This window comes from Meriones unguiculatus, chromosome 19 (genome assembly GCF_030254825.1).
Source record: "Meriones unguiculatus strain TT.TT164.6M chromosome 19, Bangor_MerUng_6.1, whole genome shotgun sequence".
Taxonomy (NCBI): Eukaryota; Metazoa; Chordata; class Mammalia; order Rodentia; family Muridae; genus Meriones; species Meriones unguiculatus.
This window is the reverse complement of record NC_083366.1, coordinates 58,283,526-58,306,217: the sequence shown is the minus strand read 5'-3', so window position 1 is coordinate 58,306,217 and position 22,692 is coordinate 58,283,526. Positions and strand designations below refer to the sequence as shown.

Here is a 22,692-nt window from a genome sequence, read left to right as displayed (position 1 = left end):
GTTCTGTTACAGCAACAGCAAATAGATTAAGATACTGTCTTTTCTCCTCCCGGGAAGCAGGCACTGTATCGTGTCCTGTATTCTCCAAGTGAAGAACAGAATAAAGTTTTCCCACTCATCTCCTGGAGTGTTCCTGCCAGCAGTGAGCAGCCTTGAGGATGCAGCCTTTTTAGGGTAGGGCTGAGGCAGGGCTCCCCTTTCTCACCACCTCCGCTTACTTTGTCTGCAGCAGTGAGGCGGGTCCATGGCTTGTCTGCCCTGCGGTCGTAGTCCTGGGCATCTGCCACCTCCACGTAGTCACTGAATCGGATGAGGATCTTCCTCTCCCGGAGCTCTTCCACGGTGGGCCTTTGACTGAGCTGCAGGGAGGCAGGAAGGTGGGGAATGGTCACCAGAGGACATTAGACTACCGCTCAATTTGTGAACTCATAGGTGTGGAAAATGAGCCCAGGAAGACAGTTGACATATTATATAACAAGATGGAGCAGGGAGCAGAACCCAGAGTACTCAGCTCTGGGATAATGAGAGCTTTATTGTCCCTTTAAACTCCTCAGGCTCGTGAGGGTGACAACAGCCCGTCCTTCTTTATCAGGCTGCTGTCTTGGCCTGATGGCCTGGCTGTCTGTGGAGCTGTGAGTGCCTGCTGTGGATTTTTTGTCTGTCCTTCACCCAGTGGGAGGCAGGAGCCATAAGTAATGATACCATCTAAACTTGGATTGGTGAGTGCACATCTCTGTCTTAAATTTAGTGCAGTCTGCAGGATGGGTTTGTAACACAATATATGTGTGTGTGCACATACATATTGCGTAGAATGTGTGTCTACACATGCATATATGCTACCATTTGCAAATGGTAGCAGCCTCTGGAGTATGAGGGGGATGGATTGATTTAAGCATTTGTAGAGTTTCTTCCAGAAGGTCATCAGTAAGGTTAGTGAGCCAACACAGAGCTGAGCAAGGCCACACTTACACCATGGTGAACAAGCTTTCTGAGGAAGGAGGAATGAAATCACGTTTATTTAGCCATCTCTTGGTATTCTCCCTGAGCACCCTTCCTCTGTCCTTTAACAGCATAAAGCTGACATTTCTATTATCTTTCCCTGTCACAGGCTTATTTCTTCTGGAGCAATACAACCGCTCCCCTTACGACACTGTCAACTCATGTTCAACCAGCGTTATTTAAAAACAGTCTTTCCTCCGAGCCCTCGACTGTTGGCTGCTATTAATAGAAGAGGCAGTCTTAGGGCTCTGGCCTATAAAACAAACAACAAATCCAAATTACTCTGGCGGTGTGGACTGCCACGCAGCTATCTGCCTGATGCCCTTGGCTGAAGCTGGAATGTTTCAGTGTGCTGCTGCCATGGTACAGTGGGATTGCCAGGAAACAGGTACCTGGTGGTGAGAGCAAGGGCAGGACTGTACAGGCCTCTGTGGCTCCCTCTCAGCTAGAGGAGGAAGCTCCAAAGGTCAGAGGTCTAGTGATGACGGAACTGGTCCATGCCTAGACCCCGGCACCATTTTTTTTTCAATCTGTCCTGAGGTCCTAGGGGTTTTCTGAGGGCTGGACACCAGTATCTTTGTTGCTTGTCATGGGACAAAAATAGTTTCCTAAGCTGTGTGGCTAAGATTGCTAGAAATTAAAACATTGGCCATCCTGGCATCAAAATGTTCTCTTTGAAATATAAGAGCTGATAGAATTTGTACTGAAGTAAAACATAAATAAATAAATAAACACCATTTTCTTTCTTCTTTTTTTTGCCATACTCACACCAGATAAATACACAATTACACTCTCCAGTTTGTGTAATCCAGTTACCTCGGTTCCTAAGCCATGATTTTTGAATTTATCTTCCTGGAAACCACACACTGGGCTGTGTATAGTGTTTCAAACCTTCAATCTCAGGACTCAGGATGCTAAGGCAAGAGGATCTAGAGTTCAAGGCCAGCCTAGGCTATATGGTGAATTCACGGCTAGTTTGTGCTACCTTCGCGAGAGTCTGTCTGCCCCCATTCTCCCACCCCACCAAAGTAAGTGAATAAACAAACTGGTCTGGGCTGTACCAGGTGCCCATCGAGGGGCAGAACTGGCGAGAACAGAAGACTCGATAATAGACATGTTCAGGGCAGGGCTGCTCCTCATGCCCCAATCCTGTGTTGCCATCACGTTAAATCAAATCGGCATGCTATCACGCTCATGTTCTGGAAGCGGACAGGAGATTGCTGTCTTGGGGCCTTGCGTGGAATGTGGACCAGACGCTAGGCAGGCCCTGACAGAGCTCTCTGCTAGTGCTGTGGTCTCAGAAGCTGCACACCTAGATCTCCTAGCTCAAAGCCGGAGGTCCTTCCTAGATACGGAGGAGACAATCTCTGTGGCTAAAGTCCAGTTATCTGAGGAAGTTGGATGGGGAGAAGTGGCATTTGTGTTAATGTGTGCAACCAGAAATTTGAATATAAAATTGAGCCAATTAATTGTGAGACCTAAATTTCACAGAAATACAACCCAAACCCCAAGTGTACCATTTCCTCCCCCCCGCATAATGTATACATCTCTGCTTTCAATTAGGGAGCTGCCCTTTCTTGGGGTTTGTGGCGGTGGCAATGGATCCTAGGATCCTGCACATGGGAGGTGAACACTGTCATTGTGCTACATTTTCAGCTCTCAAGTCCTTGTTTGTTTTTGTTTTTGTTTTTTGTTTTGTGAGAGGGGAGACAGGCATTTATTTTTAGCACCCAATTTTTATGTTTTCAATTTAGTTACAGAAAATTATTTGTTCTGTTGGTTTCAACACCAGCTCCTGGGTTTTATTTTTATTTTTTTCCCCTCTAATATATTAAAATTCAATAGCATTTGATTAAGGAAATATGAGGGCTGAGGCTATATGCAGTCACCAGCTCTGGCATCTGGTTTTGGTATAATAAAGGCTCAAGGGAGAGGCATTTGCCCAGAGCCAGGGTAGGTTGTATATTTCCCACTTTGCAGGTGGCCACCACAGTGCTCTGCAGACCCCAGAGAACCAACTTCCGGCTTCCACTTTTCCCTCAGTCTCCTTCCTGAACAGTCAGTCATTCCTGCCCTCAAGGTCACTATTTCAACTCCACAGGAAAGCCTCAGGGGACTGGGAATGCTGGAATTAAAATTACAAGGCCATTCCCCTGCTAGGGGGTCAGGGTGAGGTGAGTGTGGGTTCGTGGGCGGTGGAAGAGACAATGATGGAATTGTAAAATCTAGGGGCTTTCCGTGGGTAAGGTTGTTAGTGTCATCATCCTGGGAGAGAGAATTGTGGGAAGCAAAACTCTTGCCCCCTCCACTACCACACTATGCACTTAAGAGTCAAAGTTCTGTCCGCCAGAACATACAATCTTTTCTTAAGAGATAAGACTTGGATAGATGTCTAAATAATCCTTCCTTCCTTCCTTCCTTCCTTCCTTCCTTCCTTCCTTCCTTCCTTCCTTCCTTCCTTCCTTTTTCTTTCTTTTCTTTCTTTCTTTCTTTCTTTCTTTCTTTCTTTCTTTCTTTCTTTCTTTCTTTCTCTCTTTTCTTTCCTAATTCCTTCCTTCCTTCTCTTTCTCTCTCTCTTTCTCTCTCTCTCTCTCTCTCTCTCTCTCTCTCTCCTGAGACAAGGTCTTACTATTTAGCCCATCCAGGTTGGTCTCAACTTGCTATTGTACCCCCAGATGGCTTTAAACGCACAGCAATGCCCTTGCCTCAGACTTCCAGAGTGCAGGGAGAGGAGGCATGAGCCACCATGCCCAGCTGATGTTTAAGTAATTTCCCATAACTACCTTTTAGTAAGCAATCTGACATGTTTGGAAAATCTAGGTGTTTCAGCTATCAATTCCAGTGAGCTTGATGAAAACTGGATTTGAACTGTTTTCTAAATGTCTTTGACTTTCTGTATTAGAAGTGAGGCATTCATCTCCTTTTCATTTTCTGTCATGTATTCTCCTCTTCTCCATCCTCCTTACCCAGCCTCATCAGTGAATGCATGTTTCCACCAAGATGGGGGTGGGGAGGGAACCCAAACCAGTCTATTCAGCTCCTATTCTTATCTCCCTCAGTGTGATGCCAGCTAGCCATGCCCCCATCCAGGCCCTTGTTAATCTTATTTCCTTTAATTAGTTTGGCATTTGGCTTGCCACCAGTGCTTGGGATGGTTTTGGGGGAAGAGAGTGTTGAGAAACACAAATCACCTCCTGAATAAGTGGCATGGCCTCTCAGGGCCTCTGAATTCCATCCTGTATGTACTATTTCCAGGGAGGAAAAGTCACTAAGGAACATCCTTAGAATTAATTTTAATGGGTCTCTTCACCATCTTTAAGACTGAGTACCCTTTTTTCAAGATGGCCACTGCAGGGGGCTGATTGAATACACTTCAGGCAGAGGGAGGAGTGTTATACCCCCCTGTGCACCATCAATTAATTAAACTTTCAACAGGACCCAAGAATAGTTCCAAGTTTGTTATTCAAGATTTTTTAATTTTCCCTCAAGAGGGCCACTCATGTTTCAGAATATCTGTGTGTCTATACAGCATGGCAATATCCTCTATTTGGTGGTGATGGGGGAATTAAAATGTAGCAAAAATTTCTAGCTGCATGAGTTTGAAATGTTTTTTTTCCCAAACATTTTCACTAAATGAATCAGTACTTTTGGTATTTTTCTGATCCAATAATCCCAATTGAATTTAGCAGAAGAAACTCAAATAGTTTTAAAAATTCAACAGGTAGTAACGAGGAATGAAGAAAAGTCATGATGTCCTACGACCATTGCAAAAGATAGTATTATATTTAAGCTACCATTTTAAACTTTTTTTTTTTTTTTTGACAAAATGGCCCACAACTCACTACGTGTGGCTCAGGCTAGCCTTGAACTTGAGGTGATCTCAGCCTTCTGAATGCTAAGATTACAGACACGATTCATCATGTCCATAGTGAGCTACCAAATTTTTCTGGATACAGGGCTGCACTATGTAGCTCTGGCTGACCTGGAATTCACTCTGTGGACCAGGTTGGCCTCACACTTACAGAAACCCATCTGCTTCTGCCTTCTAAGTGCTGGGACTGAAGGTGTGCGCCACTGTGCCTGAAAATCTTTTATTTGGTTGAATTACTAATTTTTATAATGATGTGGTGGGGTTAAAAGTACACAAATCTATTTTTTAACTTATTTTCACGTATATGGGTGCTTTGTCTGCAGTTATGTCTGTATATCGTGTGTGTTTCCGGTACCCGCAGATGCCTAAAGAGTTGGATTTCCTGGGACTGAGTTATAGCTTAGTTGACTAGCATCCCCAAGAAAGGTGTTAGGGCGTCTGAGCACTGTGGGCCTGGTGGGGGGTTGCTTCAAAGTCCTCAAGGGCCCTACAAGTCAAGGGCTGGTAAGTAACTTTGGGCACAGGGAACTGTCTTACCTTGCGAGTCAGCCTCCTCTTGATTTCCCGCTTCTCCTCCTGCTCTTCTTGTTCGTTCCGAGCTGAAAATATACGGTAGGGGCTCCTGATTACAGGGCATGGCATCCCCCATACCCACGTGTGACCTCCGATCTTTATGGGTTCTAGTCCAAGCACTCAGGCCCCGTTCCCTTTACGCCTGAAGGGACTGGTCTCCATCTTCCTACAGCCCTCCAAATTGGTGGGGAGTGGGTTGGTTGACTGACTTTTTTTTTTTTTTTTTCTCATTATTGTTCTCTTTATGTCTCCAGGGTCTTGGGGTCTAGGCAGGGATGATGGGCTGAGCAGCATGACCCTAGGCCAAGGAGGTGTGTTTGACATATGTGGGAGCGCTGTTGGCAGTGATGAACATTTGGGGAAAACCAAGGACACCTTGAGGAAGTTGTAGACCCTAGGCCCCCTTAGAGCCCAGAGCCCTGGAGGGCAGGACAGAGGATATGCCTCTCCCCGCTGTAGGACTGACATGGGGCAGAGTCAACTGCAACCTGAAAGGCTGCTTGTAGTCACTTCAGAACTCTCACTGTGTTCAAGCCCTGATCCCATTAGTTCTTTAAATCTTCCAAGAAGTCCATAGAACACGCGTGAGGCCAGAATGTGGACTAATCTTGCCTTTGTTTGGACTTGGAAGCAGTGTCTTAGGAGCACACTTTGGAGACCAAAAATTTTTGCATCTGGCTTGTCTGAGTTTAAAGAGCCAAAGTAAGGGTCCCTGGAAAGGAGTAGGGAGAAGGGCAGAGAACTTGGGCCTTGTCTCTGTCTGCACTAACTGAGTGAGCATACACAGAGTATCATTTACCTTCTGGGCCTCGGAAGGGTTCCTTGGTCTCTGTGGAAGCATTCATCAACATGGTACCATCTGATTTGAAAAATACCATGAACGCCAACTAGTGTCACAGAAGGCGTGAGATCCTCAGCCGTGGGGGTTAGGGAAACATCAGCAAAAGTAAACTATGGGTTGATTTGGGAACAGTGTCCATTTCCCTTGCATGGGAAACCTCTGTTCTTATTTTGCCATCGAGGTTGTCAAGTAATGTTTCTGCAACTTCGTTATTCTGTTGTAGTGGTACATGGTTGTAATTTGTTGTGGCTTCTAAAGGTCTCAGTATATGGGGTGGGTCTTTCAAAGAAAGACATTCCAGTGCATAGAAATCAAGGTGGGGAGTGCATGATAAATAGTCCTACTTTTGGGGGCTGGAGAGACAGCTGTTCTTCCAAAGGTCCTGAGTTCAATTCCCAGCAACCACAGGGTAGCTCACAACCATCTATAATGAGATCTGGTGCCCTCTTCTGGCATGCAGGCGCACATGCAGGCAGAATACTGTATAAATAATAAATGAATAAATCTTGAAATAAAATAGTCCTACTTTTCCCTCTCGTCACCCTAGGATGTCAGCAACGATTATAGCCAGCAGTAACCAAGGGGCAGCAGTTTTTCTAGCAACAAACAGGAGCAATTCAGTATAGGACCAAGGGCCATGAGGGACATCTCCCGGGTATGATTTTGTGTCCCTGCTTGCCTGTAGGAATCAGGACCTTGTACGGGCAGCACAGGAAATACCTACTCTTCTTGTGGAATGGGCCACGAGAAACTCCAGAGTGCCAGTACCTATTTTCTCCCCAGAGTTTCCTTAAAAAAACACACATTTATCTCAGCTAAAAACCTATGATAGCATTACTATCTTAGTATGAATTAACCTATCACATATCAGTTGGGAAGCAGATAGCAAGACCCAAAAGAAGGGAAACCCAAAGATTGACATTTGAAAAATGTAAATTACTCTGTGTTAAAATCTGAGAAACTAGCCAGCCATTAACATCAGTCTACTGGAGGCTCAAATGGAGGTAGACCCCAGGCAGCTAGCTATGCTTGTAGGGACCGGGAGGAAGGAGAGAAAGAAGGTAGCCTTGCAGTCTGCCCTAGAGTTAGCTTGAGGGTGCCATGTTTGAAACTTAGAGACCACATAGACTCCCATTCTGGGTTTCCAAATGAGGTCATGAAAATCCCAAGGAATGAAGCGACCAGTCACACCTGACATGGCTCACCGGTCAAACCTCTGCCTTTTTCTCTTGTGGCAACTTGCTTGAGGCTGGTCCTCCTTCTCATTACTGGGTCTAACCTTACTCCTGACCTACAGGCCCCATCTGAGCCATAAGGGTAGGTGTCAGAGATGACACAACATGGGACCTTCATTTCTTAAGTAGATTCTTAGGCCCTCAGAGGGGCAGGCCATTACTACCACCTATGGTCTCCATATCATTAGCTCAAAGCCATTTACAAACCCAGCGTCATGAATTCTCAGGCAGAGGATACCAAGGCAATCCTACCAGGCAACTGAAAAAAAAAAGGCCAAGAGAGGCTGGTGATGTCATCGTCATGGTGTCCACACCCAGGGTTCATTATGTGCTCAGATGCACACAGGACCCCATTGGCTACTGAACAAAGAGGACTAGCTTACGAGGTTGGGCAGGGTGGGGTTGTAGACCAAGCCAGGCCTCTGTCTCACCAGGTCTCCTGGCTCCTCTTCATGTAAAGCCCAGAAGATAAGTTTCAGCACTGATTATTTGGGGGAGTTTTGCAAATACCTCTTGAAATTTCTTATATAAGAATTAAGTAGGTGCAGACTGTGGTGACATATGCAGTCCTAGAACCTGGGAGGTAGAGACAGGGGACCGGGGGTTCAAAGTTATCCTTGAGTATATACCAAGTTTGAGGCCCAGCCTGGGCTACTGGAGACAAACAGAAAATCAAAACTAAGAATACAACACCAAAACAACTCTCCCCCAAATAAGACCAAGACCAACTAAGTCCCATTCAAGTAGAGTAACTAATAAACACAGAAAACAAATTTAGAAAGGCAAAGGACCAGCATGCAGGGAAAACAGGCACATCTCTGAAAGGTTCTGAAATCCGAAGATGGCCAATCTGTTTCAATTTGGTTAGGCGTCTGAATTTGTAGCTATCTGACAAGGGAAAGGCAGAAGACATTTGGTAAAACACAGGAACAATCACACAAATTCTCCTGTAGTCTCCCTGGGCTGGTTAGACCCAAGGAATCAACAGTAAAGCTAAAAGTATCAAACAAACAAGCAGGGCCAGGCAGCTGGCTTTGATCTTCTATTCTGGGCCAGCTAAGGGTAGAAGCCAGATGTGAGCAGCCCCGCTGCTTCTGAGGGAGAGTATTTACAGAGACCCAAGCAAGCAAGGGTGTATGCAGGTCTTTGTGCTCAGGTTTCAGAGCTCTGGACAGTGGAGAGCTGCGGAAGTGCTCAGAGCAGTGGAGGGCTGGAGGAAGTACGTTTATCTGATCTCTGACTTGAGGAATCAGACTTCCCTTCTCTACTTTTCAGTTCCCATCAACAATGGAAACTTTATAATGGACCAGATGTCTGCATAGGGCAAGAAGGAAACATCCTAAAAGCCAAGACTTCCCCAATCTCAGCAATCTCTAACAAAGTTCTAGGCTAGTTATTGTGCAGCAGGATACACTTAGAAAGGTTTGTTCTGAGAGAGGGTCTTGCTACGGAGCTTAGGCTGCCTAGAACCCAGTCTGTACAGTCTTCGAGGGCTGGCATTGCAGGTATGTGCCCCCATGCTCTGAGAAACTTTGAAACTTTAAAAATAAAACTAGAGCTGCTGAGATAGGTTCAGTGGGGAAACGTGCTTGCCACTAAACCCGACAACCTGAGTTGGATGCCCTGGACTCACTTGGTGGAGGGAAATCATGACTCTTGGAAGTTGCCCTCTGACCTCCCCATAAGTGCGAGGGTTCACCAATCAATTAAATAAATGCAAGAGAAAAAAAAAAAATCTACACACACCTCACTGTTCTGTAGGGCATGCCCCAGACCTGGGAAAACTGGTCCCTGAGAACAGCCTGCTCTGAGTTTGGGAGGGTGATGGCTGCCTTGGAGAAAGGATGAAGGACTCTGGGACAGGCAAGCAGAGGGACACCCACGGGGGCTGCAGAGCCTGTCCCAGCCTTCCCAGGCAAAATGCAAGCACCCTCCCTCAGCAAATCACTGAGTGCTGACAGGTCACGAGACCGTTGGGAGGAGGGGTAGAAAGTGCAGTCGGAAACAAAACTTTTTAAGTGGAACTAGCCAGTCACCCAGAGCAGCAAAGGCTCATGTGACTTGGGTGTGTCTGTGTGTATATCCATGCCTATAAGATACTTTCTAATATCTAATTCTTTTCCTCTTGAGAGAAATTAGAAGGGCTTTTAGGGGCTAGGAAACGAGACTCACATATTAAACTAAGCCTATTATTTGTTGGTTGTGTCGGGAAAACTGGGGAAGGATGGCAGCAAGGGTCTTGGTGCATGTGGTTTGAGCTGTAAAAGTCGAGCATCTACTGCTAAACAGAGGCACATCGGGCGGGATCTGGGGAATGCCAGTGTCTTTCGCTATTTTGTAGTTTTTTAATCGTTTTTTGGGACCGTGTGGATTCTCTGTCCAAATTCAAATACACTCTGTGTCCTGAGCTGAACAAGGAGCCCATTTTCACCCTGTCCACAGCCTCCTCACAGGCAGCTTTCCCTGAATGAGCGCGTCATACAAGCATGCTGCTGGCCAGGAGCACAAGATGAATGCTCACTCGGCAATGCTTTCTTCTCCCACTTGAAAGCTGGCGCTTTGGGGGCCGAGGGGTTCCTTCAACAGCAGCCAATTGTTTTCCGCTCCCCATTTTCAAATTTCCCATACACCAGTCACCAAAGCCCGAGTCACTGTCTTCCAGCCAGTTTGAGTGTAAAGGTGACAGCCGGTTCTACTTAAGAGTCACCTTTTTTTCTGGTACGTGATCAGCTTCTCTCTTAGCTCAGGGTGGGCTCTAGCTTCAGCTGGTGAGATCCTAACCCATAACCGGGGAAGCCAGTGGCACAGGTCGCCCACTTCTCACCAAGGAAGGTGCATCCTTGGTGTCTATAAGGCCCCCTGCAGGAAAGGTTTACAGAGCTTCCATGGACCCCAGGAGAGACCTGGTAAGCCACCAGGAAGGCTGCCCTGGGTGTCTGTCTGGTCACCCTGGGCTTAGTCAACTTACGCTTCAGAATGTTCCTCTGCTCCAGTTCCTCCGCCGTGGGTCTCTGGCTCAGCCGCCTACGAAAAAAATCCAGGAAAAGTTTTTGGACCATGTCATATCCTTCTGGGGTCGGGGGTCTCCACGGCCCCAGCAGATACATCAGGCAGAGTCAGCAGCTGGAGTCCTCTGTCCATCCTGTGCTCTGGAGACACTGCCTCGCTGCTGGTGCCTCCTCCTTGGTTCCTCAATTTCAAGCCCAGGAAGGGCACACTGCGTCAGGTCACGCAAAGCTGCCCTCTCTCCTTCCCTCTGCAGGCCCCTCCCCAGTCCTGCTCCTCCAGTGCCCCCAGGCCAGGAGACCGAAACTTAGCCCGGGCTGGCTTTTCCTCTTCACAGAAGTCCCTTTCTTTCCTTGTAGCCTCTTGACTGCTGGGCTGTGTGGCCTCCTGCCTTTCTCTCTCTGCCTCCGGGCTAACGCTTGCTTCTTGCTACCTTTGTGCACACCCAGAACACAGAGGCCAGTGGCCTGGAGGACATGCAAGAGAGGGTGTCTGTCTGCAGAGAACAATGGCTACTCTTCTTCCTGTCTCCACCCATCTCCACCAGAGCCTTATTAGCCATGGAATACCAGATGAACAGGCACAGAAATGACTCTTATTACCGGGTGCATAATTAAGTCACAGAGAACACAGCATCATAGCAGCGGCAGGAACTTCTGGTGATACCATGTGAAGAAACAGGGACAGACATGGGTGACAGGTAGTGACAGAGGTTACCAGTGGGAGTGACTCACGAGGGGAGGACCACATACTTGGACATACACAAAGTTCCGGGGGGGGGGGGAGGTTTGACGCCATACAGAATGGACCTGATTGAGAACAGGGATGTTGGTGGTTTTCAAGCTCTTGGCAGTCATTGAGCATACAGCTGTGATGGTTACAACACACAGCACATCTGCTTCACCCACTAGCTATTGATAAGGTCAGCATCTGGAGTGTGCAGAAGAGTGCTGTGGAAGGAATTCTAGGCTCCCCAGACTCCCCTGCTGGTACATGACGAGTGGAAAGGCACATTTTACTAATCACACAGCTCCAGCTCACTTCCAAAATTTCTGAAACTGAGGTCCGCAGTTGGCAAGATATTTTCAGCACAGAGTCTTAAAGAGAGACTTGAGAATGTGAGAAAGTTGTAAGGATCAAGATGGAATTGCTTTGGCCATGCCCTAGCAACAAGTCAAACAATTAAATCAAGCCTGGGTGCTATGGACACTGAAAAAAAAATCAACCTCATACAAAGGTACCAAGTCTGCCCAAATGTGAAATCAGTGTTAAACCAGATAATCTTGCTATTTATTCTTGTATTAGCTAAAGGTTATTATTTTAAAGTATATAGAGCAATGCCCACTTTGCCTTTAAAAATCTTTCCCCTGCCTCGATTTCCTCAAATGCTCATAGCTTATCATGGCACCTATGTTTTCACTGCAGTGTTCTGCTGTTCCCAAATACATACATTACTGTTTGGTGACTCTGACTGTTACGTAAGACGGAGTGTGAAAACAGGAAGTCCACCAAGCCTCCAAGCATAACTACTTCAAATTCAAGTGTTATTTGTGAAACTGACAGCACCTTGAAACTGTTGGAAACTGTATTCCAAAGTGTTTTAAAGTTTGTAAGAACATTCTCACATTTATAATTCCTTTTGCTCTAGAAAAGATTTTTTTTTTAAACATACTATGAAAGAGATTAAGGTCTTTGATCCTGTTTTCTATCAAGGAATACCTGAGCCCTGGGACTTCCCACCAGGCAGTTCCTGAATCCTTTGGGAGGTCTGATATTCCAGATGAGTCCCTGCAGACTGCATGAGACTTTAAGTTAATGAGAGGAGCTAGTGTGGGACCCTGGGGTAGCCCGAGGGAACTGGCCACTGGAAAGTCCATGTGATTGGAGGGCTAGAGCTCATGAAAACTTGAACGATGAGATCCGATGAGAACCTTCTAACCTTCCCCCATCTCCATCTAGCTGCTCATCCACACCCCAGTTTTCTTGTCATTATAAACTAGTCAATATAGGTATGGTGTTTTCGAGTTCTGTAAGCCATTTTTGCAAATTAATCAAATACTCACACTAAATATATAGAAAGATTGCTTGTAGAGACAGTATTTTATTTTCCAAGACTTAAACAGAAAAGTTAAAAACAGTACATGGACTGTGGCTGCTTAGAGCCAAAATGCTTGTGACCTTTGAGTTAAGGTTGTCAGCATTCTTCTCTCACTCCTAAACCTGAGCAGCACACCCCATAAAACCACCTTACAGTCTCAATTACAGACAGGGACTTCTTAAAGAGAAATAACTAAACCAGTTCATATTTCTAGACTTCTTTTAAAAACTGTGCTTAATCTTTTAACTGGCTGTAAATGATATCCTTTTTGGAAATCCACAGGATTGTACACATGGCCCTTGGAGACACCTCTTCTTTTCTCTTTCTCTCTGTCTCACCACTCATTGCTCGTCTTTCCTCTCCTCACCTCTCCTCTCTTACTCTCCACAGACAGAGAGACAGACAGAGATACACACACACACACACACACACACACACACACACACACTCAGGAGCATGCACACTTAAATCTAAGATGTGAGGGTCTCTAATCTCTACTTAATGAGCATGCTGACTTTACTGTACCCTGAGTCATCCTGAAAGTGTTTCCGGTATGTTCAGGAACAGGCTTCATTGGGTGGAGGTCCCTGAGGGGACCCCTCTGGCTTTTAACTGAATTTCCCCAATACTCCCGACAGATACAGGAAACAACGAGGACAGCACCTTTTCCTCAGCGTTTTCTTTGACTCTGCTTCCTGGTTCCTACAACAATACCATTACCCTTGCGTACCTCACTCTTCTCAAGACTGGGTCTCAGGAGTGCGTGCTGTGTATATAGCTGTGACAGTTACTATCAGCTGTCAACTTGCCAGGGTCTAGAATCATGTAGGACACAAGCTCTGGGCATGCCTGTTGAAGGTTTATCCAGATTAGATTAGTCTCTGGGTATGCCTGTGAGGGATTAGGTTACTTTCTCACAGGAAGATCCCTGAGGCAAGAAGACCTGCTCTAACTGTGGGTGGTACTGCTTCTTGGGCGGAGGTCTTGTACTGAATAAAAAGGAGAAAGGTCTCCTCTCTCTCTCTTCTTCCTGTCTGTAAATGCAATGTAACCAGCTCCCTCAGACCCCTGTTACCATGAATTAATTCCCTGCCATGACGCACTGTGCCTCCAACTGAGCCAAAATGAACCTTTCCTTCCCTCAACTGGTTTGGTCAGAGCTGTGTGACAAATAACTCCTACAGCCATCCCTCCTTATCCACGGGAGACGTACTCCAAAACTCCCAGTGGATGGTAGAAACTGAGACAGGCCTGAACTTGACATACACTGTGCTCTCCGGTGCATATTGATCTAGTTACGGCTTAATGCATGGATTAGGCACCCTAAGAAATTGACAGTAATTGCTAACAAAGCAATTGTAACAAAGTACTACAGCAAATGTTGAGCGACTGTGACCTTTCTCTCCTTCTCAAAATGCTTCATTTGACATGGGGTTTGGGGCTGATAGACCATAAACGGAAACACTGTCCTGCTTATGTGCCTTTATGCTATCAGATGCCAGCAGTGGGTCTTACATTTTCTTTCGGAATTTAAAGTGTACCGTGCCTTTCTTCAGTCTGAAGGTATTATCAACAAAGGACCACCAAATTAAAGTAAAACAACCAAGTTAAAGCAAATTTTCCCGTCGGTGTGAAAAGACTGCAAAAAGAAAACAAAATCCAACTTCCCACCCCACTTTTTACCCCCCCCCAAGACAAACCCAAAAGGTAGGAAGATTTGACAGTAAGATGCTTCAAATATATGCAGAGTAGGAGATACCATCTTTTTGAGATGCAGCCTCTCTCCAGAGAGGTGATAAAAACCTTGTAAGGTTTCACTAGTCTGACTCCAAGAGGATTGGTTCTGCAGCACAGAGCTCTTGAGGGTTCTTTGCCAACAGAACATCAGGGCCACAGCTTTCACCAGCATTCACAGCTGGAGAGCTCTGATTCTCAGGTCTGGATCCTGGAATCCCGTGTCTGCCTTCCAGCACCAGAGGGAGACCGTCACATTTCAGTCGGGTGGAAAGACATGCAGAGGAAGGCAAGGAGACAATAGAGGCAAGGTCCTCCCTCCTAAGACAGAAGTGACAGCATTTTCTGATGCTGCTGCTATACAAAAATACCAGAGGCTGGGTATTTTGTTAAGGAAAAAGTTTAGTTAGCTCACAGTTTTGAAGGCTGAAAGCACAGGTCACATGATTCCATACGAATGGTGGGAGGAATGCATGTGGACAAGATCACATACAGAGTCAGGAAGCTAGAGAACTGATTAAGGTTCCAGGAGAACTTTAGTCCCTAAGCGTGGGTCCTAATGACCTAATCGCCTTCTATTAGGCTCCAGCTCTTAGAGGTCCCACCACCACCCGACATGGACACATGGAGCTTCTAGCAGACAAACCAACCTGGTTCTTCTAAGGAAGCAAATCGGATCATTTCATTCCCTGCTTGAGTGCTCTGCCTGCTTTCCCATCACACACAGGACAGAGTTAGAATGAAGTTCTGTAAGATCTTTATGATCTGGCCACTGGCCAAAAATCTCCCCTTCTCTTCCTTATGTCTACCCTCTCAGCTCCTTTCAGAATTCCCTTTCTTACAGCAACAACCTTCTTCTCTTTTCTCCTTGTCTCTGTAGTTAACAGTGATCCCTAAAGTAAACTTTGAGGAATGCCTCGTGTTCAGTAGGCTGCTGGCTGAGATGTCTCTACCATGCCCTGGGCTTGCTGCTTGCTTCCTGTTACTGCCTGCCTTGCCCTAGGGCCCTCAGAGCATAACCTTTGTGGGCCAGGGGTTGCATGTGCGTTCTTTACTGTGGCTGGCTTCCTAGTCACAGGAGATGAGCTGCTCCACAGGAGCCCACCCCATGCTTAGGAGAGCTTACAGTTCAATGCTTTGGAATTTCAGATGCACTTATGTACATACACATGTATATATGTGCACTCATATATTTGGTGCAAGGGATCAGATCCAGGGCATTGCACATGCTAAGTATATGCTGTGCCACTGAGCCACCCCTCTAGTTCCTAACCATTTTATTTATTCATTTTTATTTTATTATTTTATTTTATTTTAAAGAGTCTGAATGTTTTGTCTGAAAGTGTTGAGCCACGAGCATGAAATATTCATGGAGACCAGAAGTAGGCATCAGAACCTCTGGGCTGGAGTTAATAGGAGCTAGTGAGTTACCATATGGGTGATGGGAACCAAACCCAGGTTCTCTACAAGAGCAGCGAGTGCCCTTAACTGCTGAGCCACCCTTCTAGCCCCTCACTTTAAAAACTTCTCATTTATTCACCATGGCGCCCGTGAAGCCTGATGTCTGTAAGCAGAGACACCTGATGCTTGTGAGATAAGTGAAGGGAGGCTGCTTCACGGCCATCCCACATCTTGACCTTTCCCTCCTTTCTAGTTCTTTCTGTAGGATGAACAAATGTGCTCTTCTTTTGAAACAAAACAGAACAAAACAACCATCACACAAGTTGTCCTAACCCCATTCCTGTGGCTCCCACTCCCTGCTCGCTCTTGGCTGCCAGAGGCCTCCTGAAAGGTTGGCCCAGACATGATGGCCCCAACTCACCAATAGTCCAGCTTCAGTCCATATCCCTCCACCATGCTGGCTCTCTATCAGAGGTGATTTTTACCTCCTAGGGCATACCCCTTGAAGTTATTTCTGGTTGCCATGATTGGCAGCTGTTCGGTATTTAGTGAGATATACTGCTGTTAAATACCCCACAGTGTACAGGTAAGCCTGCCCAAAAAGTTATCTGGTTCAAAGCATGACAGTACCAATGCTGAGAAATCCTGTTCTGTAGCACAGGATCTTAACTGAACGCTGACGTCTTGAAAATGTAGCCACGGTAAAAGGTTTCTGAACATGCGATGATCAGAAATGGATTGGAAATCAGATGTATAGCCAGGTGGTGGTGGTGGTGGTGGTGGCACACACCTTTAATCCCAGGACTTGGGAGGCAGAGGCGGAGAGGCACAGGCAGAAGCATCTCTGAGTTCGAGGCCAGCTTGGTCCAAAATGGCTAGGGATACACAGAGAAAGCCTGTCTCAAAAACCAAAACAAACACACAAACAAGAAGGAAATGGAGAATAAATATGTGTCTCTGGCAGCGTTCACCCCGTTGATCCTGCGCCATCAATGCTGTCTTGGCTCTGGGCACACACTATACCCATGTCACACCATGCGCAGCACCACACGTCTCACCAGTCACAAACACTCCTGAAACACATTAGCTTAGAATGGGCACGATAGCGTGCTGCAGGTTGCCGTGTCTTTTTATAAGACATATGAAGTCGTCGGCCCTTACAGACACACAGTGTCTCCTTGCAGAAAAGAAAACTTTCAGTATTTTCCCTTCATCACCCTTTAGCATGTAAACATCAAATCACTGTATCTCTGGATTCTATTGTATCAGACTGACGAGCACACCCATCCCGTTAGTATGCAAATTTGTTTCCTCTTAAATAAATTGTATGGTAAATTATATGCACCCTGAAGGATTATTCTGAAATACATTTCCTTATGATCACCATGAAATGGTTTGTATACTGATTTCGTGTACCAATACACCTGGGGTTGCAGGTATATTCTCAAGTGAAAGGAGTCAGGATAGAAAACCCTTGAGAGTTCCTCCTACTCTATTGCATCAGTGCTTAGTGAGGACACTGATGACGTCATTGCCTAGTACAAGTGGCCTCTCTCACATGACCCCTCTGACCAGAGGCTCCTGGGCATCTCCTCCCACCCCCCAGGCTCCAGAAGACTTCCTCTTCCAGCTCTTAATTCCTGCTCTTCCCCAGGTCGAAGGTATGATGGTACCTTCTCCTTCACAGGCAGAGGTGTGTACACCCATGATCGGCTTGGGTTTCCTGCTTATTGGGAGCAGAGCCGGAAGCCCTGACAAGCTGCTGCACTTCCCGAGGCCTTCATCTGTCCTTCTCTGTTTGATGGAGCAAAGCACCCCGCCAGTCTTGATCAGACTTCCTCAAATTTGGGCTGAGGCTAGGCAGAGGAGGGGCGGGTGGAAAGCGAGAGTACAGCATCTCCCTCCATGGACTGGTACTGTGTTAAACATGGAAAGGAAACTCATTCCAGCGGCGCCCTGCAACCTCAGCGTGTTGTGGCCCTGAGACCCCATCTGTCTTCCCTTCCTAGTTCCCTGTGAGACAACCTGGTCACAGATCCAAGGTTTTAGGGAACCTGAGATGTCTGACCTGCCGAGCAGGATGCCAAGTTCCTCTGCTGTGCCGCTGGTTTTAAAGATGACCTTATCCTTACCTCACAGGGTTTACGGAGGACATTGCATGGACACAGGATTACGTAACCCAGTGAACACAGATAACATCTTATTTATGAGCTCACAGCATTTAGTATTGTCCCTGGCATTCAGCAGGGGCCCAGCAGAGTTCTGGAGATGATATAAATCATTAATTTCTAAGCTCTAGGGTTGTGTTTATACAGATGAGTATGAACTCTGGGTTCATACAGAGGCCTTCATGGTGCAGAAGGGTTATTCTGGGAAGACATGGTGCTAGTTTTTCTTTTTCAGAACCTTTGTCTTTTTTCTCAGCGAACGAGGCAGAGCATCTGACGTTACCTATCATCATCAATAGTGTGTGTGTGTGTGTGTGTGTGTGTGTGTGAATTATGTCATGACTGCATGGGTATGCCATGCATGTGAGCGCAGGTTAGAGGGCAGCCTCCAGGACTCAGCTCTCTCCTTCCACCCTAGGCTCCGGGGATCTAAGTCCGGGCATCATTCTTACACATTGGGCCATCTCCCCGATTTAGCACAGTGACTTACTACCATTGCTCTCTGTGTGTCAATTATTTGGGAGCTAGGGTGAGTAGGAGAAAAGGCCCCAACTGATACCATAATTCTACAGCTCTCCAAAGCCAAGCCTGTCATTTTCAGTCTTCTCTCACATTGCCATTCTCTCAAGGTATGAATATTTAGCCTGGCTACCAACATGAGGGAGGGCAGATGTGAAGGTGGACAGGTACTGTGCTTCCTTGCCTGCTCTTGCTACCCACCACCATCAGCTGGAGTACAAGCCAGTCAGGTGCGTCCTTGACTATACCTTCCATACCTGAGTGTCTCCACAGCACATGGAGGCTTCTTGCTCTGCAGGATGTTGGGAGGGCCAAAAGAGAATGGCATACGAAAGACTCTTTTAACAAACAAGAATAATGTACAAAGTATTTTTGGCAATGAGGAAAAGGCCCCTCACTTGAAGAGATTAAATAGGTTACAGTTAAGAGAGTATTTTTGGCTTTCTGTTCTGTGAGCCATGACCCCAGTGTGACCCCAGTGTGAGGCCTTACATTGCACTCTGAGTCAATAACCAGCAGAAACAATGGGCTAATGCCACTGGTGTTGAGTGGAAATTCATCCTGGGATAACACTAGAGCTGTATCTGTTACTAGACATCTGACTTAGGAAAAGCAAAACAGAACAAGGGAGCTTTACAGTCTACACAGTGGATGCTTCCAGTGTTATTAGGGGCCACTGGACACAGCCCCATACCAACAGGTAGGCAGGTGTCACTCTGAAGGAGTATTTCAGTTGTTACAACAGAAATCAAGCTAGTTAATATAGTTACGTACAGAACACACTGATTTAAGGCAAGGCTATTCTGTTGTTTTGTTTTTGAGGTGGGGGTCTCTTTACGTAGCACAGGCTGTCCTGGAACTTGCTGTGTAGACCAGGAGAGCCTTGAACTTGCAGAGATTCACCTACCTCTGCCTTCTGAGAGCTGCGATTAAAAGTATGTGCCACCACACCTGGGCTAACAGAGCTGTTCTTAAGGCAATCAGTCAAGATGAAGGCCAAGGGTAGAAGGCAGGCACAGCTGTTTGTCTTCTGTATGTGTGTGATGCTGGGATGCAGCCCAGGGCTTTGTGCATGCTGAACATACATGGTACCAGTAAGCTGCATCCCAGCCCAAGAGATGCACAGCGTGCTGGTTAGGGGCTTAATTTTCATCCACTTGACATTTGGAAGAAGGACTCTTAACTGAGAGGTTGCCTCTATCTGTTGCCTGTAGGCAAGTCTGTGTGGTAACTGAATTTTTTTTTTTTAATTAGTGATTGATGGAAAAGGGTCCATCCCACTGTGGGTGGTACCAACCCTGGGTAAGTGGTCCTGGACAGTATAAGAAAGAAAGCTGAGCAAGCCACAATGAACAAGTCAGTAAGTAGCATTCCTCCATGGCTTCTGCACAAGTTTCTGTCTCCAGGTCCCTGCCCTGACTTCAGTTCTTGCCTTGACTTCCCTTCATGACAGGCTGTTAGGCTGTGAGGTGAAATAAAGCCTTTCTTCCCCAAGTCGCTTTTGGTCATGGTGTTTATCATAGACATAGAAAGCAAGCCAGGACAGATGGTTCCAAAAAAGCTTCCCACGTAATTCAGACCTGTGCTTCTCCAAGTGTGGACCTGGGGCCGGCAGCACCATTACCCCTTGGGAATTCTTAGTCTCAGACATATTACACCAGCGCCCATTTTGGCAAGTTTTCCAGAAAGAACCACACACAGCTGCAGTCTGAGAGCGCGGGCCCTCTCTGCATAACGCGTAGGAGGTGCCACTGGTAGGTGAGCAGTTCAGAGAGCACCCAGGATTTGGAACTAGCCTGTATATCTTGATGAATGAACTTCACTGTAATGGGGCGAGTCATGAGCAGTTAGCAAGGAAACAGACTGAAGCTTTTAAAGGGGCCAGGGAGCCATAATTTGGGCCAATATCTTAAGCCATTTATTTAATACTTAGTATTTTAACTTTATTCAAAAAGTTACTCTAACATTGATGTCTGCTGACTGTTCTCTGGTGGAGCTGTTGAGTGGGTGGGAATTAAGAAGACGACAACAATGAGGACTGACAGATATGTTAGCCTCCTGGCTTTGGGGGTGGAGGCGGGTCTTTCCCAGTCTAGAGCGTGAGCATCCCCAGGTGCTTACAGCGTTTTTACATGGAAACAGGCAAGCCGACCGTTGCTTTCTTGGTGCTGACAGAAGACAGAACGAGCCAGAGTGCACATGTGCCTCCATGAAAAAGAGGTTTCTTTTATTGGCCAAACCCAAATATTGGGGAGGGCTGCCTAGAGCTGTGTCCTGGAGGATTCTGAGGCCAGTCCTCACCTTTGCCATTAGCCTTCTTGCAAACAAGTTCTCAAAAGAAGTGATCCACCTGCTCCTGCTGAAACCCTGAGTGATGGAGGAAGCTGTGGAGAGCCTCCTTCCTGATGAAGGTGCTTGCATGTGAGACATCATGAACACCACATGGGGGAGGAGACAATGGCCTTCATAGTCACATGTCACGTTGATTGACATATGACAGAGAAGGGTACACAGAGCTCCTTTGTATGATCTCTCCTTAAAGGTGGAGGCTTAGACAAGGCACCACACTCCAACCATGAAGGATAAGTAAAGAAATATGTGAACCATATAGCATTCCCCATGTCACACAGATGCACAACCTCTAATCTTGTCCCAGTTGTCTCTGGGAGTCTCTGGCTGGTTTGCAATGTGTGTCTCAAAGCAAGTCTATCAGGTGGCACTGGCCATTTACCTCCTTTCCATCTCCAGGGTAGTCTCCCTAATTATGCTGATATCCAAAGAAAGGAAATAGCTGTCCATGGCAATGGGGCCAACCTCCCCAGGGAAAGACCCTTTATAGATTCAGAATATGCCCCGCAGATATGTACACAACTGTGTGAATTAGCCAAAAAACGGACTCCAGCAGGAATGTTTGCTATGTGTGAGTATGCTGGTGTTCCTCTCTTAACTGCAGCCTGACCTATGTGTCCTGGTATCTATTATTTTTACTTCTTATGGTGCTTTTGGCAACCACAGAGCACCAGGACAAGGGCAAAGTGATTGGACAAGACAGAGCTCCTGGGACACCACTGAGCGTGGGTGTCACAGGTTGGTGTGTATGGCCCAGATGATTAGGAACATTCTCCTCACGCCCGTGCTGAAGCAGGGGAGCTGTGGCTCTGAGACCTTGCCTCCAGAAATCAAAACCAATGAAAGAGCCCCCCCAACGCCCCTCCCCGAATGTCATAATTAATTAGATTAGTCATAAAAGACAATGGTTCTGGATCTCGCCAGCAGCCCTGCCTTCTCAGGCCTCAGCAAATGGCAGAAACAATTGTGATCATTCTCCAAAGACTAAGAAAGGTTAGAAACAGGCCCCAAGAAATCTCAGATTCTATATCGGAGCTTCAGGATACAAAAGCAGCCCATGTTCATTTAATGGTACCCATCCAAGTAGCCAAACCTCCTCTTAGGGCCATTAGTACCTCCCAAGAAGAAGTCATGGACAAAAGGGCAAGGCAGATGTCTGGAGATGGGAAGCAAGAGTCTCTGCCATTTCCCTACTCATTCAATGGGGGCTATGTTGTTACTTTTCTTATGGCTGCTTCCAGGATTCTCCTGAGTTCATGTTTCTGAAGAAAGCAACTACTCAAGTTCAGATGGTCCCATGCTGGTTAGAAATCTAGTACCCAAAACACACAAACGCCAAAGGGTCTCAGGTGCTTGAGCAGCAGGGCTTTGAGGCAGGCAATCCAAGACATAGTTTAGTAACCAGGGACTCTATTTGGTTTTAGTTACATACGCTACCCGTCTTGAACTAATACACACAGCAGCCCAGCTTTTTCACCTGTACGTACTGTGCATGCTATTTTAAATGGTGCATCGAGCTACATGCACACTCTTCTCTGTATAATACGGTAAGGTTCCGCGCCCCAACAAATCAAATTCATACAGTTTCTATTTGAACTTATTCCCAACGTATCTGGTACGAAGACCAGAAGGGCCCATCCATTCTTAGCCAGTTGTGGGCACATGTTCAATAAGTAATATTGTGTCTTTCAAGTGAACTTTTATTGGAGAATCACCTATTTGGCATTTTATGGTTCTGTGTAATTAAACATGCAGACAATTAATATCAGATGCATCATGGGAAGAACATGTGTAATAGGACCTACTCTACTATATATGACCTACTATACTATGCTATGCCATGCCATACCATACCATACCATACTATATATGACCTACTCTACTATCCAAAATGGAGA

The 22,692-nt window shown here is 46.3% G+C and overlaps 1 protein-coding gene across 10 annotated transcripts in view; it reads right to left on the bottom strand.

Annotated features, from left to right (window-relative positions):
* Positions 1 to 22,692, bottom strand: part of Phactr1 (phosphatase and actin regulator 1) — a 439,140-nt gene that overhangs the window by 5,308 nt on the left and 411,140 nt on the right. For all 10 annotated transcript variants that reach the window (XM_060372699.1, XM_060372698.1, XM_060372701.1 and 7 more), the window contains 3 exons: positions 10,488 to 10,543; positions 5,408 to 5,469; positions 219 to 359 (listed from right to left, as the gene is read on the bottom strand). In XM_060372699.1, the coding sequence (XP_060228682.1) occupies positions 219 to 359; positions 5,408 to 5,469; positions 10,488 to 10,543 (259 nt within the window). The remainder of the gene's footprint in view (positions 1 to 218; positions 360 to 5,407; positions 5,470 to 10,487; positions 10,544 to 22,692) is intronic.